The 16281-nt window shown below is 31.8% G+C and overlaps 3 protein-coding genes across 3 annotated transcripts; 2 read left to right on the forward strand and 1 right to left on the reverse strand.

The window, feature by feature from the left end:
- The first annotated feature begins 897 nt into the window (after positions 1–897).
- On the forward strand, positions 898–2307 carry LOC11427501 (remorin). Its single transcript, XM_003623845.1, has 4 exons — positions 898–934; positions 1027–1114; positions 1410–1491; positions 2113–2307. Exons 1-4 carry the CDS (start codon positions 898–900, stop codon positions 2305–2307), a joined length of 402 nt encoding a protein of 133 aa, XP_003623893.1.
- A 306-nt stretch (positions 2308–2613) lies between these two features.
- LOC11433167 (transcription factor MYB17) lies at positions 2614–6285 on the reverse strand. The gene is made up of 3 exons (XM_003623846.3): positions 5800–6285; positions 4312–4441; positions 2614–3523 (listed from the first exon to the last, which is right to left on the reverse strand). The coding sequence occupies exons 1-3, from the start codon at positions 5933–5935 to the stop codon at positions 2875–2877; spliced, it is 915 nt and encodes a 304-aa protein (XP_003623894.1). The 5' UTR covers positions 5936–6285; the 3' UTR covers positions 2614–2874.
- Positions 6286–14899: 8614 nt separating this feature from the next.
- On the forward strand, positions 14900–16069 carry LOC11432226 (kiwellin-1). Its single transcript, XM_003623849.3, has one exon. The coding sequence runs from the start codon at positions 15062–15064 to the stop codon at positions 15629–15631; it is 570 nt and encodes a 189-aa protein (XP_003623897.1). The 5' UTR covers positions 14900–15061; the 3' UTR covers positions 15632–16069.
- The last annotated feature ends 212 nt before the right edge of the window (positions 16070–16281 follow it).

Below are 16281 nucleotides of genomic sequence, written 5' to 3' on the forward strand. Positions count from 1 at the left end.
ATTGAACACATGAAAATAAAAGGGATGAACTCAACATCGGTCATTGATTTTTTTTAAGCTTTGTTAACTAGTGTCTCGAAGACACTCTTCAATGATTTCAAATTAAAAATTATTCCCTTTTTTACAAAGTTAAAAATTATTCTTTAAAAAATCAAATATTTTAATTTTCAACGCATATATAAAGCCAACTATATCTAAGCCTCATTAAGTTGGAAGTGTTTCAACTAAGAATTAAGAAAAAATACAAGTGGTACCCCACATCGGCTAATAAGAAAAAGTTGATAAAGTGGTAGTGGTCTTAGAATTCTTCAATCGACTTCTGAATCAATTTGAACTTCCTTGAACGTCTTCATGACACTCACTCTAATAGAATCTTAAGTCTTTGGTGATCATCAAATGTCAAAATTGACTAACAAAACTTAACCACCATACAGTAAAAGCAAAAAGAGAATGAAAAATGGTTAGCTACAAATAGGGTTAGAAGCAAAAAAAAAGAATTAAAAATGTGTTAACATAGGGAATGAAATAAGAAATAAGCTTAACTAATAGAGCATATATTGAGAATTCATCATCAAACTCAAATCACCAAAGTGGAACCCCTTGTTTGAATGTGTATGTTTCAAGTTTATAATTTTTCCTATTGGGTTTATGGGGCCATTGGCATATAAAAATCCATAAATAGCTTCGTAATTTTGTGATCAACGGTTCAAAACTCTTGCATATGGCTCATGCTCGCAAATTTGGTGATCCCCCAAAAAACATCCTCTTCACAAGGGGCCCACCATATTTCATGCAACTTTTCTAGATAAAAACATATAAACTCCAAAAACGCAGCTTCTTTCTCTGTTTCTCTCTGTTTTTGCATTGCGTCTCTCTCTTCCAATTCTTCCAATAACAATGGCAGAGACACAAGTAAAATCAGAATCATCATCTGGTTCATCTCCACATCTGGTTGTAATTGAGGTATCATCAAACAACGTCGTACCGAATAACCAATTGACTTTGTGTGCTTTTTTTGGAGTACAGATATTGTTCTAGCAGAAGTGACCAAAGAGAAAAAGCTATGTTATGTGAAAGCATGGGAAGAAAGTGAAAAAACCAAAGCAGATAACAAGTATGACTATTTCATGTGTTTTTGCATTTTCTAGTTATAAGCATAGTTTATTTATTTAATCAAGAAACATTGTATGGCACTATTACATTGCATGAATGAGACAATAATCATAATTCACACTAGTCTCAAAACTGAAAAGATTATGTGAATTTACAAATGACCAATTGATAAATTATGTAATAAATATTTTTACAAATTTCAAATGTTGATTTAATGTTTTTTTAGTACATCTCTGTATTTTACTATTCTCTGAATTCTCAATCTAAATTTTGGAAATGATTTAATTTGTTAACAGAGCTCACAAGCACATCTCTTCCATTGCTGCTTGGGAAGACAGCAAAAAGGCAGCTCTAGAAGCTGAGCTCAAAAAAATTGAGGTAATTACTAACCTAATTCTCAACATGATAACATTATATTTCTTGACTAATGCCAAAAAAAACTTACATATAAAATAAGATGCATGGTCAAGGGTAAGACTATTAAAATTATAGCTTTAGGTTCACATGTAAAATGATTATTTGCTATTAATTTTTATAAACAAATGTTAGTGATTAATTTGTTAAGGAAATATTAACAGCCAAGATCGAGCTCTAAGAATCCTTCTTAGAGCTCATATCATAACACTAGAGAACACCTTCAAAGACATTAATTTTTATAAAGTAAAGGGCTATGCATGCTAATAAAAAAAGTTCAAAGTTAAAGGAAATACTTATGTGTAAAAATAAAATGGCCACATATGCAAGTAAAAGGGGTTAACTTATCTCAAAATTTATTTGAAGTAGCAACTATTACACACAATACAAATGAAGCACGGACACTCCTCAGATTAGGTGTGTTATGGTTTCGGACATGCGTCGGTGTCGACACGACACGGACTATGATGATTACATTGAGTTATGTCATTTTATCAAATTATTATCAATGTCGGTGTATCGGCATCCATATCGTGTCGGTGCTTCATATACAACTCTCGAATAACATATTATTTACATGAGCAGGAACAACTAGAGAGAAAGAAAGCAAGATATGGTGAAATAATGAGAAACAAGATAGCATTAGTTCACAAGGAAGCAGAGGAGAAGAGGGCAATGATTGAAGCCAAACGAGGTGAAGAGGTTCTTAAGGTACAGGAAATGGCTGCTAAATACCGTGCAACTGGAACCACTCCAAAAAAGACCATTGGATGTTTTTGATAGTTTTTCTTTTTCCAACAAAATAAATATGTAGTTGCAGCAAATTTTGTCTTTGACCTCAATATGTTTGTGTGCAAAAAACACAAGAAAATTGTCCGAAGAATAAACAGTTTTGGTTAATGCCTTTTGTAGATAACTGGCATAAATGCAGTGTTCGAGTTGCGACATTTTGTTATATTTATTAACTGTCTAAATAGAATTAACTACATATTTGAACTGTGTTAAACATCTAATTTAGTGTAAAAGATTGATGTCAAAATGTTGTGTACAAATGGAACAGCTAAGGTTGCAATTAAAAATCCTCAATGTCACCAATGCTAACCTACCACAAAGTCATCTCATTCTCATACCTCTTGAATTGCATTGATAGAAATACTACAAAACACCAAACAGAAAACAACAAATATCATAGATATACACACAACAAGAAAAAGATAATTAGCAAGATAAATATAGAGTAGAAAATACAAAATATTTCCCTAATTCCATCACAAAATTTAATGATGAAAGAATTAGAAAATATTTCATTTTTTTCCAACTCCAAGTCCAACTAGTAGTGACAAATGCCTAAAAAGGAGAAGCAAAAGAGTTTCCTAAGAAACTCATGTCATTGTTCATAGGAAAATCAAACAAGAGCTGCAAAGCAGTGTCTGATGAATCTTGCAAGTCATTGGAGCTTGATGAATCAGACTCAAGAAGCACATCTTCAGCACTAAACTTGTAGTTCCTCCAATCCAACTCTTCTTTCACAATACTATTGCTTGCTGTAACAGCAGAAATGGAGTCACATTTGTTGGAAGATAATGATCCTGCAGAAATAGGACTCTGAGAGCAACTAGTGATTATGTTAATATGATCTGTATCTGGTTTTTGAACCTTGCGAAATGCATCTCCAACTTCAGAGTTCCATATACGGAGGAAATAATCAGAAGAAGAATCAGTTTTTGTGAAGGAATTAGGATTGTTGTTGAAGTGTGATGACTCAATTGAGAGTCTTGCTTCTGCTTCAAGCCTTGCACTCTCCCATTGAGCCATGTGACGTGTTGAAACCGATGCATGTGACTTGTGATTTGGGTAACTAGTTAATGAGGCTACTGGCTCGTGTGTTTTTGGATCAATTCCCAAGCTTTTGAGACGTTTCTTCAAATGTGTGTTCCAAAAGTTCTTTATCTCATTGTCTGTTCTTCCGGGTAACTGGGATGCAATAGCAGCCCACCTGAAATTTTGTTAAATTTGTTGAATTATTTTTGTAAGTTATATGTTAATAAACTCAAAGAGTTTGAACTGATTAAGGTTCAAAGAATGCATCCAACTATCTAGATTCAATGATCATGGATTTTTGAGGGAAAAAAATTATGAAACTGGAATCTTGGTCAGGACATCAAAGTATTTGATGTCTCTGCAACTGCGGTCGAGGACACATCAGCAGTATTTACCGGACCGACTCAACACAGTTGTATGCCTAAGACTTATTTAAATAAGGGCGAAAAGTAATTTTGCTTTAACTTCACAGCCATGTATTTTAGTTAAGTTGAGCTTGAATAATTATAACTTGCACAATGTAGGTTTTGAACTTAAGTCTCCGAGCATAAAAGTAGAGCTCTTTGCGAATTATGCTTCATAACAACTTAGTAAATTTTATACACGCAATTTACTTATCCTAAACAATATTTTTATTCGGGGGTCTAATTTGTTATTGATAAAATAAGTCTAGAGCGAAGGCTTTGGTCGCCTTATGCTCGGGGCAATCCTCAGCATTTAAACACAATTTTCTACAATATCAAAGTTTGTGACACAAATGTGACCTCTATTCAAAATTATGTTTTATGATAAAGTACTATGATATATTCTATAGAGATCTAAAAGTTTCACAACAACAGTGGATCTCATGAAGAGGAATCTAGATTTGTGAAGGATGAGACAAAACTGAAGAGCAAATACTTCACTACCAAAGAAACTGTATGAATTGAAAACAAGCTTAATAATAAATGCTGAACTGTTTACCTATTTCCAAGGATAGCATGAAGCTGAATGACTAATTTTTCTTCCTCAGGAGTAAAGGGTCCACGTTTAATGTCAGGTCTTAGATAGTTGGTCCACCTAAGCCTACAACTCTTACCACAACGAAGAAGACCTGAAAGTAAATTACTAATCTGTATAAACATGAAGTCTTTAATTAATGTTGGGCTGACAAACAGAATAAAATATCAATTATTGTTGTTATTTTGTTTCTTTAATTTGACAATGGTTATTAATTAAAGAACATAGAAGAAAAAGTGTCCAAAGAAAATAAATCATTGTTTGCCACGTGGCTAGCTGGTCTACAATTGAAACCTATTAGAGTACTGCATGAAAAATGAAAACCAAAGTTTTGGTTAGGAATATTGAAAGGTTAAAACAAATTAAAACAAGAGAGCAATAAAAATCAAAGCATATTTTTGTTTTTCTAAATCTAATGTAGCAACTAATATACCAACATTTTGTTATTTCGAGTGGAAACCAACTCGGATTCCTTAAGTATTGTAGAAAGGAAAAAAAAAATATGGTTGAGAAGGGAGAATTCACTTAAGATGGCTAGCAAGGTTTTTTAGCATAAATTAATTATTGACAAAGTTGATGGATACTTTTGGACTAATAAAATGGTTATAAATAAATAAAATTTAGAGTAATTATAATGTTCCAAGCATGGCATTAAATATGTCTGCTATTCAAATTATTTTGCTTTTGACACATTCCTGTTTTTTTAACTTTTAATAACTCAAGAAAAAAAATAGAGTGGGAGACAAGGAGTTAAGAGTGATAGCATCCCTTCACATGTTAAAGAGTCCTTAAATTGGTAAGTGATGTGTTAGTGTCGCAAAAAAGCAGCAACTACCATGGATGTATATAAAGCCAAAGATAGGAACTTTCTTCCCCTTCACTCCATGACCCCACTTTTGTTCTAAACTTTATTATAGCTCAGTGCTTAAAATATGCCCACCATTATTGAGAGACATAAAAAAATTATTCTAAGTTACTTAAAAACATTGTTCAAAAAAAGTTACTTAAAAACAAGGTTTGTAACTGATTCCAAAGAAAAGTTAAGAAAGTTCTCTATGAAATATCTTTTTCACCTTGAAAAAAGTTTATTCAAACATATAGAATATTTTAATTTGCAGTGAAGACATAAAACATCAAAATGTTGGTTCAAATTGCAACAGCAGACATTTTCTCTAAGAAAACTTATAGTCTCCAAATCCTTAATATTACTTAGGTTTGACTTTGAACTTGACATTTTCTATAAGTTTGACAAAATCACAGTGACACTGTGATTTCACTTGATATCACACTGAGTTTGTTAGAATCACATGTAGCCGGTCACCATGATTTTACAAAACTACAGCTTTAGCTAACTATTTTAAAAAAACATGCACTCACAAACAACCCTAAAATGCACTTAGCAAGTCAAATAGAAGCAAAAAAGAAAGACATATATAAAGGATGAAATGAAACCTGTGATCTTGGGAAGAGAACGCCAGCTTCCATGACCACCATTCTTCTTAATATAGTTAGCAAGAATTTCATCCTCTTCAGCAGTCCAAGGTCCTTTCTTCAAACCCTTCTTATCACAACAAGGTGTCCTTCCCATTTTTTTTCTCTCTTCACTTCTCAAGAACAGCTAGTACACATTAATAAAGAAAAGGTGACAACAAAAAATGCAGAATTTAGAGCATGTTTTCAACACTTGAACTAGACTCAAGAGTATTGTGAGATAATAAATAGGGAAGAACATGGATGTTGAAAAAGTTGATCTGAGGTGGCATTATTACTGGATGGGGGGCATGCAGCATCAGCGAGTTTCAAGCTGGATTTATTAGCAATAAATGCATGTTCTGTAGCATTGGAGAAGTTGCATCATCATTGAGACAAATTAAGAACTTGCTGAAACAGTGAAAGAGATTTTTTTGGTTTTCATTTTGCACAGAACTAGGATGAGAGAGAAAATTTGCAGTCAAGATGATAGTGATAGCATTAATGGCAGAGACAGAACAACTATGGAATGCATTTATGTTGGATTCTCTTGCAGAAAAGTCAGCGTAGGATTGAAAACCAACACAGACAGTTAAAAGAGAAGGACATTAGCATTTATGGAGAGTGCAATTATTAGGGTTTGCATAGGGTACCAACACAGTCACTCACCATGAAATGAATACTTGAGTATTCTACTTTTACACTAGCTTAGTTCATCTGTTTGTTAGCACATGTGCAATGGCTCCTGTGGTGAAGACTGTCCACCACTTACATAAATACATTTTCATAGTATATTTCATCAACACACATTCTCAATTAAATGACAATCTAAATATCTAGAGCATGACCTGCGTAGTAGTCTGATAACCGTGACCCAAAATAGTGGGCAACTAATAGATCTTAGATAGACTTTGATGTTATCTTTTAATTTAGATCAAGTTTATCTCAACTATTACAAAATTAGTTTGTAAAGTAAGGACCTTCTCGCCAAATCAATTATCATCTTATGTGAGACTTTTAACAAAAACTAAATAAGAGTGAATTGATCATTCTACATCTCTGCATCCATAGATAAAGACTAGGGTTTCATTTACACTTTGTTGGAATAGAAAATATTAGAATGTGACTCGCGCGACGCGCATACGTTGGTGTATTTTTATACATTTTGAATGAGATGATTCTAATACGCAACAAATGAATACTTGAGACAAAATTGGTACATTAGCAATGATAGAGGATTGTGCAAGCCATAAGAGAAAAATAAGGAAATGAATTAAGATTTAAAATGGTGAGGTAGGATTGATAAATAAAATGGATTCAAATTCTCCTAGAATAGTGTTTGATTTATATATCGTGAATTGGGCTGCGATTATGGATTTTTAGATTATGAATAGTGTGTAAAATTAATTGATCTTTTAAAAAAATCTATCCATTCGTGAACTTTTAAATTTCATTTCTTATCTTACTTCAATCTTCAACAAAATTTCAGATCACACGATTTCTTTGAAATAGACACTAATTAATTGCTCTAACCCCAAACCATTTCAAGTATTGCTTCACGATTTGAAAAAAAATATATATATAGGAAATACTGAATGATCTCAACAATAAAAGTACTGAATGATAGAGAAATTCTTGTGTAGGAAATAATTTAAGAAATGAAAAATAACTGCTCCTCCTCTCTCTCTGAACCATTATTTGCGGTTAGTATTCACCACCACCAATCATGGTTAAAAGAAAGAAAAAAAATGACGTGTCATGTTTTAATTTATTGTTTGTAAGAATGATAGTTAGGTTCGTTCCTACACAAAAATTTCTCCTGATATTTTCAAACATAAAAAATAATTAAAATTCGTGACATACAATACTCATTTACTACATGGATGACATCGTATTTAGAATCCAAATCAAATTGAGTAGACAAAATTATTTGCTCTTCCCGTCATCATGAAGATGAAATGAAAAGAATATAAACATATATGTGTCATTGTCTGATTTAGATTTCTAACAATATTATACACCATCCGATCACTATTATAAGTAAAAGTTTACAGTTTAGATTCATTCATTATTTAATGATGCATATGGTCTTTATTATAGACCACATACATCATTAAATGAATGAACCTAGAATGTAGTTTTTTGCTTATATTAGTGACCGGAGGGTGTACATGTTATTGTCTAATTTCTAAAAATATTATATTGACCTAACAGAAGGTTTGACGTCGGAGGTGGGCCCTTTGGCGGTTTGAATTAAGGTGTTGACAGAGTCATAGAAGAATTCGTTGATTGAAGAAGCTGCATTAGAGATGCATGTTCTAAATATCACGGGATTTGCGGAGAGCAAGCACATAAGGAGAGGGAGGAGAGGATCCATAAGAAATAGAGAGGGTTGTGGTTGATGAGAGAAGAAGAGAGATGTCATTTTCAGAAGAAAACAATGAGATGAAAGAGAGTGGAGGTTTTGTGAGTTAATGAAAAAGAAAGGGGGTGGGATTCATGAGGGTTAGGGCTGGCAATGAACCGAATCAACTCGATTATAGTTCGACATTCGACTCGATATCTAATCCGTTGAACTTGGTTCATGAACCTAACGAGCTGGAATTGAGCTAAAAATTAAGTTCGTTAATTAAATGAGCTGAACTTGAGCTACATATAGTTCGACTCGTTAGGTTCATGAAATGACTCGATTATCGATTATATATATAAATCAATTTGAGGTAGTTTTTTTAAAAAAATTAATTCAAATGTGGCAAATGTGGCTGAATAAAAGTAAAAGAATATTATGAATTTTGTTCATAGCTAATTGAATTTTGTTGGATTTTTTGTCTCTGTTACTTGTATCAGATATTTTTCTTCGTATTTATGCAACCTTTAACTTTATATAATTTATGTGTATTACATGCATGCTTGTGGGAACTTTTATTTTAATTCAATATTTAATTTTAATATATATATATAATATCAAAGATCTATAAATTAACTTTTTTTTTTATAATTTTTTTTGGACGAGTTGAGCAACCGAACTGAACCTAACGAGCTGAACCGAACTGTTCGTGAACTTTAAACGAGCCGAACTCGAGCTGAAAAAAATAGTTCGTGTCGAACTCGAGCCGAACCAATTCTTATCGAGTTGAGCCGAGCTCAGGCAGTTTGGTTCGACTCGACTCATTTCCAGCCCTAATGAGGGCAGAAGAAAGAGATATGTTTTATTGTATGAATAACACTTGACTTCTTGCATGTAATCTTAATGACACTTTTTTACTGCATGGATAACAATTGAATTGTTGCATGCATTCGTCATGACATTTGAGTTATTGCATGAGTAACACTTGGTTGTTGCATGTACTCCTCTTGACACTTGATTTGTTGCATGGGTAAAACTTAACTTGTTGCATTCATTCATCTTGACACTTGGCTTGTTGTATGTATTCCTCGTGAGTCACAACACTTGGTTTATTGCATAGGTAACACTTGAATTGTTACATGTGTTCCTCTTGACACTTGTCTTGTTGCGTGTAGTCATGACACTTAGGGGTGTGCAAAAAAACTGGATTACTTAAACTGATTTAGAGCCAAATTACTAGAACTGTTTAATTAAGAAAAAAACCATATCAACCCATTTAGGTTGGCCTAGTGGTTGGCTTGGGGTCTTGGAGTAGTTTGCTCCTTCAGAGGTCTCAGGTTCGACTCCCTCTGGTGCCAATTTCGGTGGGCTAAGTTCATATAGAGCTTGCTCTGGCTTTAAACGGGTCCCTCGCAAGTCGGCGGTGGGATTGGTCCCCTCGAACTAGACAATTCTTGGATCGGATACCGAGTTTTAAAAAAAAATCCATTTGTTAAAAAACTAAATCAACCCCATTTTCAGGAAGAAAAAAAAAAAGTTAAACCCGTACGGCCGTACCCACTTATTAGAACCGGTTAAAGACTCGGTGCAACAACCTCTGATGAACAAGCACATCGCGTCTATTATTACACTCCAAAGTTTCAACGAGATTGAAATAAGTCATTTGTAAAATTGAATCTTTGATGTCTTTTTTCAGATCTCATAAAATTCCTCCTTCTCAGAATTTATTTACTGACATTCCTCCCACAAAATCAAATAATAAGAAGATAAGCATGAAGAGGGATTATGATTGGCCATGGTGGAGATGTGTTTATGTATGCAGATGGCCACATTGTTGTATTCACCTCTTACTTGTGTGATAGAATTTCTGTTTCTCTCGATTCCAAATTTCATCTACTTCTATTCTTATTTTTTATTTTAATTTTATCGAATTAATAAACTCTCATTTTTAAAGGCAAATAACATATTTATCCTTCTAAAATTTGAAGGCTAATTAAAAATCTTTTGTTTCAATAAGTTTGCATAGGGAATAAAACTAATTGCATGATAATTTTGTAGTGACGAGAATATACAATTTTTTTAATAGGGAAGAAAAATGAAACTTGATAATTTTATAGGGCTAAAAAAAAAAGTATCTAACTTTTTCTTGTGTTAACCCTCTCTGAAAATCAGAGGGGCACCATGTGGTGAATTATGCGGTTTTTCGTCATTTTCGAACGTTCTTCCATCTTGAAATGTGTTGGAACTAGGATGAATTTTGCTAACTTGTATTGTCTTCAAAAACCTTTTAAGTACCATCGAATATCATTCTTTAAATCTCTTGATCCTCCATGTGGTGTCTTTCTTTGTCAAAACGTCTATGAAGTTGCATGATTAGAGAAGAAACTAAATTACAATGACTCAAATGAATAAAATATGTTCCTCAAACCATAAACAACTCCTCTAAATAATTTTTAATTTATCTTCAAATGTAAAGAAAATGACTAAAAGCATAGCCTAAAGTATCATATGATGCTCTGTCATCAAGAAACCACCTTATGTTCATAAGTTCCTGAAAGAAAATTAACCACTGCTAAATGACGACGGAAACTTCGTACCGATTATATGATAAACCTAAAAAATGTATTTAGTATAATAATTATTGTTATCATATATAAGTTAATTCTTTTAAAAATAATTACTAATTAACTTTTGGAGTTTTTTTTTTTTTAGAAAATTAACTTTTGGAGTTATTTTACCGATTCGTTGAATTTCTCTTTTGAAGTTGAGATTGTACCATATTGGGAGAATTTGGTTTAAAAATAATAATTACATATATATTAAAAAATGAATTTACGCATAATATGAAGAAAAAAATTAATTTATTGTACCATATCGGGAGAATTCGGTCTAAAAATAATAATTACATATATATATTAAAAAAATGAATTTGCGCATAATATGAAGAAAAAAAGTTAATGTAAAAACTTACATGGTAAGATATTTTTCTTTTGACTAGACTCGACTGGTTAGATACTAATTAGTCATTTTAATGATGAAACGACAACGATTGATCCATGGTGTAAAAATTATTTTCAATTATGTGTGTATGCATTAAATCCTTACTAATTTAGTGTCTGGAAAATGTTTCTTTAATTTAAATCTTATAAAAAAACTCATTTTCTCATTAATACAATTTTTATTTTTATTTTTTAATTATGAATTTCAATCTATAAATTCAGTCCAGTGGTACACACATGAAATCCAACCCTGCTCTTATTCCTTTCTTCATTGTTTTTGCTAATCTCTTTACCAATGGCCAATTATCGAAACCAAAACCAAAAGCAATTTTCCAAAGAAAAGAAAACCAAAATCGATTCACCTTGTAATCTTCCAGAGGATATCATTAAACACATTTTCACCTTTTTACCAATCAAAGATGCAATAGTGATTGCATCAACTGTGTCTCCTATGTACAAAAGTTCATTGCGTCATAATCGTCAATTCTTGTTCGGTAAGGACTTCCATTTTCGATACACTCAACGATATCAAGCTGCAACCATTGATCGTTTATTCAATTCGCACAAAGGTGAAAAAATTAAATCATTTATGTTACATATCGATCCCGTTGGGATTGAAGCTTTGGTAAGGAAATGGTTACAAATATGCACTAAGAAGGATCTAGAAGATCTTGAGTTGCATTTTTACCAACCTGGTTTCACAGTTGATTTTAATGTTTTTAATGCACTATCCAAGTTAAAAACACTGAAATTGGTTAAATGTGCGATCCAGTGTCCAAACGTTCCCAATGGCTTGCAATTTCTGCAAACGTTAAGTCTATGTAACCTCCACATGACTAAAGATATGTTTGATGTATTGATTAAGCATTGTAAAATGCTTAAATCTATTGATTTGATTAATTGCTCCACAATTAAGAAATTGAACTTAATTGCTAGAGAAAATAAATATTTCAAAAAATTAAAAATTGTAGACTGTCGAGATTTGAAAGAGATTGAAATTGATTCACCAACTCTTCATTCAATTTTTTATCATGGAAAATTTTCAATAGTTCGAATTATTCAAGGGATGCAATTGTATGAAGCTTTCTTTTACTTTATACCTTCCCAAAACTACATGAAGTTTGATCATTTGGAAGCTCTAGTCAAAGATCTCTCTCATGTCTCCGTTCTCACCACTACACCTCTACTTATTGAGGTATATTCTTAATCTACTTTGATTTACATTTTGTTCTTTACTAATCTATTTAATTCCATACAAATTATAGCATGTTATATGTCTTTATACATTTATTATTATTGTCAAATGATGCCGGTATGTTATTTAAACAACTATTTTTGGTACAACAAACAAAACAACCAAAGATATACAAAGAAATATACTCCCTCAAGTCACATTTATAAGTAACTATTCCGTTTTATGATTCATTAAATAACTTATGTATTTGGACAATATTATAATTCAGATACATCAGTTATTCAATAAATCTAAAAAAAACAATATTTTCTCATAAATGTGAACATAACGTAATAAGAGAGAGAGAGAGAGAGAGAGAGAGAGGATTGTCCCAAAAATAAGAGCATAACGTAAACGAAAATTGTTTTGCAAATATCATTTCTCTTTATTAATAAGTCTTAACTATCAAATCTTATAATTTCAGAGTGTCGCTGCAAGGATTCGTAATGGGATATATCAAGAAGCCCAATATTGGTTTGAGAATCTGATTGAGCTTCAATTGTTTATGAAAGGGGGAATGTCTTGCAATCCATATGATATAACAATGTTTGCCAAAAATTGTCCATCCTTAGAAAAATTGTTCATTGATGTGAGTACAACTAATTCATTTTCAAATAATTAGTTAACAGTAACCATTAATTAATCTTGATTGATATGAATCTAAATTTAAAAATATATCTATGATTTATTTATGTTGTCTTGTGCCTGACTTTAAATTATATGTGCAGTTAAATGATTACCAATTTGACCTTGCAATATATTGGCAATTGTATCATAAACATCACATTGACAACTGCAATCACAGATTTACTCAACTCAAAGTTGTAGTAATCAGAAATTTTGAATATATGTCAGCTGAACTTCAATTAGTAAAGCAAGTTTTGCAAAGAGCAACAATCTTGGAGAGGTTGATTTTGATTCCACCAAAGATTATTAATGGTCGACTCAAGTTCAAAATAGAAGATGCACCAAAATATGAAAAACTTTTTTGTTCTTGGAGAGCATCAACAAGGGTCTTAGTAGAGTTACATGAAAATTATGTTGAGGAGGCTTTCCTCAATCCAACTCATTCAAAATTTTGGCTATAGACAACTACAAATAATTAGTATTTGTTGGGTTTAAGGATGTGTTGGTTTATTAGTATGTAGTATTTCTTTCATGGTGTCTTTAGTATTACAAATAATTAATGTTAAACTTGATTGTGTATTCCTTTCATATACTATTAGATCTCAATAGATACAATATTCAAGATATTTATGTTTAGCATAACATGAAAGTCAATCTAAATAGAATATATTTTATACTCGAGAATGACATAAAAAATCATATGCTTGAAATTCTCTAGTGATCGGTCCAACCAAGGTACTGGTCACTGGTTTGTTTGTTATGTAAATTAGTTTAAGTAAATGCACGCACAAACAAACATATATATTGAAGCAACATCTATATTTTATGTTAACTTATCTATGATGGTTATTATACTATTAAGTAGTAAGATAACTCCTTACTCCTTAATGGATATATTTAGATTAAGATAACTCCTTATTTTGATAAAGCAAATCGTATCGTTTGTCTACGAAATAACAAGACAAGATAAGAAAAGAAAATGTTTGTTTTAGGGTCAAGGCAATGAGTCCTACCTTGCATGTTTAGTGCAAATAACAACTACAAGAAGTAATACTAATTGTACATTTTTAAATCCTTAATTATTATTTTTTACAGTCGAAGAAGAAAGCATGTAGTTCAAATTAATTTTAAAAATATTATATGTACAAGTTTAAGTAGCTATATGTGTTTCTTGATTAATATTTTATTTGTTTTCTGATGGAGACAACGCCTTTGTATTTTATTAATCCTTTAATAGTTATTGTTTTTTCTGGATGTAAGACACAAAGCAGAACTAATATCCCACTCCATAATGCATATATACAAGTTCTTCTTTCTAAAATTTTAATTTTTATTAATTAGAAAAAGGACAAGAAGTAAAATATAATATTGCAAGGTAAAATGAATGAATCACAGCCTACAATCGAATTTGTCTTGCTTATGCAATAAGTTGTCTTGTCTGGCACTACTACTAGATGCAAATGGTTAATAATAACTTGTAACAATATTAATACATGAAAAATAACATTTTCTTGTTACAACAAAGACAAAATACCAGTTGCTTGATGGAAATTTTATCAGATGTCTACGTTTTAATACATAATAAATAAAAATAAATATTGCATAATTGAAATTGGTTGGAGTTTCACTTATCTATTTGATTTATTAATGTTAATTCAATCTATTTTGTTGTCTACCAAATAAAAATACCTCACAGCATCCATTTTAATGAATCGGTATCTTTTATCAATAGTTTAAAAGCCTTAAAAAGAACCAACTAAAAGAATGTGTAGTTGCCATAGTCTAAATATGGTAGTCTAGAACTTGTTCTTTGACCGCAAAAGGGATCCTATAGTACTTTGTACTTGTCATTTAGGCTAAATTCAGCAGCATAGAATACATAACTTTGACCCAAAATCTAACTTCTATATATCTTTTTCTTTTGCTTGTTATTACAATGGCAGCCAAGAGTTCTCTATATATACCAACTAAAATCTCCCCCAAAACATAAAACATTAAGAAGAACAAAGAGGAGAAACATAAAGTTTGAAACACAAGATGAAGAGATTTTGCCCCAAAGCTTCTTTTCTTTTGTTCATTATTACTCTTGTTTTAACAAGTTCTGTATACTCGGAAGCTCAGAGTTGCCGCCCAAGCGGTAGAATTGAAGGAAAAAATGCTCCTCCAGGACAATGTAATCAAGAGAACGATTCTGATTGTTGTGTACAAGAAAAAATGTACACAACTTATGAATGTTCTCCAGCAGTGTCTACTTACACCAAGGCATATCTCACTCTTAATAGTTTTCAAAATGGTGGTGATGGAGGTGGCCCTTCAGAATGTGATAATCAATACCATTCTGATGACACTCCAGTTGTTGCACTTTCCACCGGATGGTTCAACCACGAGAGCAGGTGTCTCAAAAACATTACAATTAGTGCGAATGGGAAAAGTGTGGTGGCCATGGTTGTTGATGAGTGTGACTCCACAAAGGGATGTGATGAAGAACATGATTACCAACCTCCTTGTCCAAACAACATTGTTGATGCTTCCAAGGCTGTGTGGGAAGCTTTAGGTGTGCCTCAAGATCAATGGGGTGGCCTTGACATTACATGGTCAGATGCTTGATATAGTATGAGTTGAAATCAATGTTTGTGTCTGATTTAATTTAGTGGCGTTCTGTACTTTTATTTCTCATTTCTCATTATATGTGTATGATATACTTGTAGTTACCCTTCTGTTATAAATTAAGAAAATCTCGTACATACTTCTATTTATAAAGCTCAATCCTAAACTTAAATATTTGCCTTGATAACAAAAAAGTACTACGTTACTAAACACAGTTGGCAGAACAAGAAGCTTTATCTACACTACACTGTCGCATAATGCATAGGAGATGTTAATTTGTTTTTCTACGCCATCACATAATTTTATTGAAGAGCCTAAAAGGCTCTTTGATAAAAATAAGTTATAAGCTAGCTGATAGCTTGTGACTGATAGTTGATAGTTTATAGCTGAAAAACTTGCTTATTAAAAATAATGTGTTTGGTAAAATTAGTTGTTGAAGTGGCTGATAAGTATAAAAGGACATTTTTTTTTTTTTAATATACATATGGACACACACATTTTTTTGTAATGTATTTATTTTTTAATATTTTTAATTATAGTTAAATATGTTTTTGGTCCTAGAAATATTCAAACTTTTGGTCTTAGTCTCCATAAAAAAATTCTTCGACCTTTAATCCTAAAAAAAAAATTCACCGACAATTTTGATCTAT

This window comes from Medicago truncatula, chromosome 7, assembly GCF_003473485.1.
Source record: "Medicago truncatula cultivar Jemalong A17 chromosome 7, MtrunA17r5.0-ANR, whole genome shotgun sequence".
Classification (NCBI taxonomy): Eukaryota; Viridiplantae; Streptophyta; class Magnoliopsida; order Fabales; family Fabaceae; genus Medicago; species Medicago truncatula.

Coding starts and splice junctions, on each gene's coding strand:
- LOC11427501 (XM_003623845.1), top strand. CDS start 898: ATGGCAGAGACACAAGTAAAATCAGAATCATCATCTG. Junction 935..1,026: donor AAAATCAGAATCATCATCTG/GTTCATCTCCAC, acceptor TTTGGAGTACAG/ATATTGTTCTAGCAGAAGTG. Junction 1,492..2,112: donor CTGAGCTCAAAAAAATTGAG/GTAATTACTAAC, acceptor TTACATGAGCAG/GAACAACTAGAGAGAAAGAA.
- LOC11433167 (XM_003623846.3), bottom strand. CDS start 5,935: ATGGGAAGGACACCTTGTTGTGATAAGAAGGGTTTGAAGAAAGGACCT. Junction 4,442..5,799: donor TTCTCTTCCCAAGATCACAG/GTTTCATTTCAT, acceptor ATTTACTTTCAG/GTCTTCTTCGTTGTGGTAAG. Junction 3,524..4,311: donor CATGCTATCCTTGGAAATAG/GTAAACAGTTCA, acceptor ACAAAATTTCAG/GTGGGCTGCTATTGCATCCC.
- LOC11432226 (XM_003623849.3), top strand. CDS start 15,062: ATGAAGAGATTTTGCCCCAAAGCTTCTTTTCTTTTGTTCATTATTACT.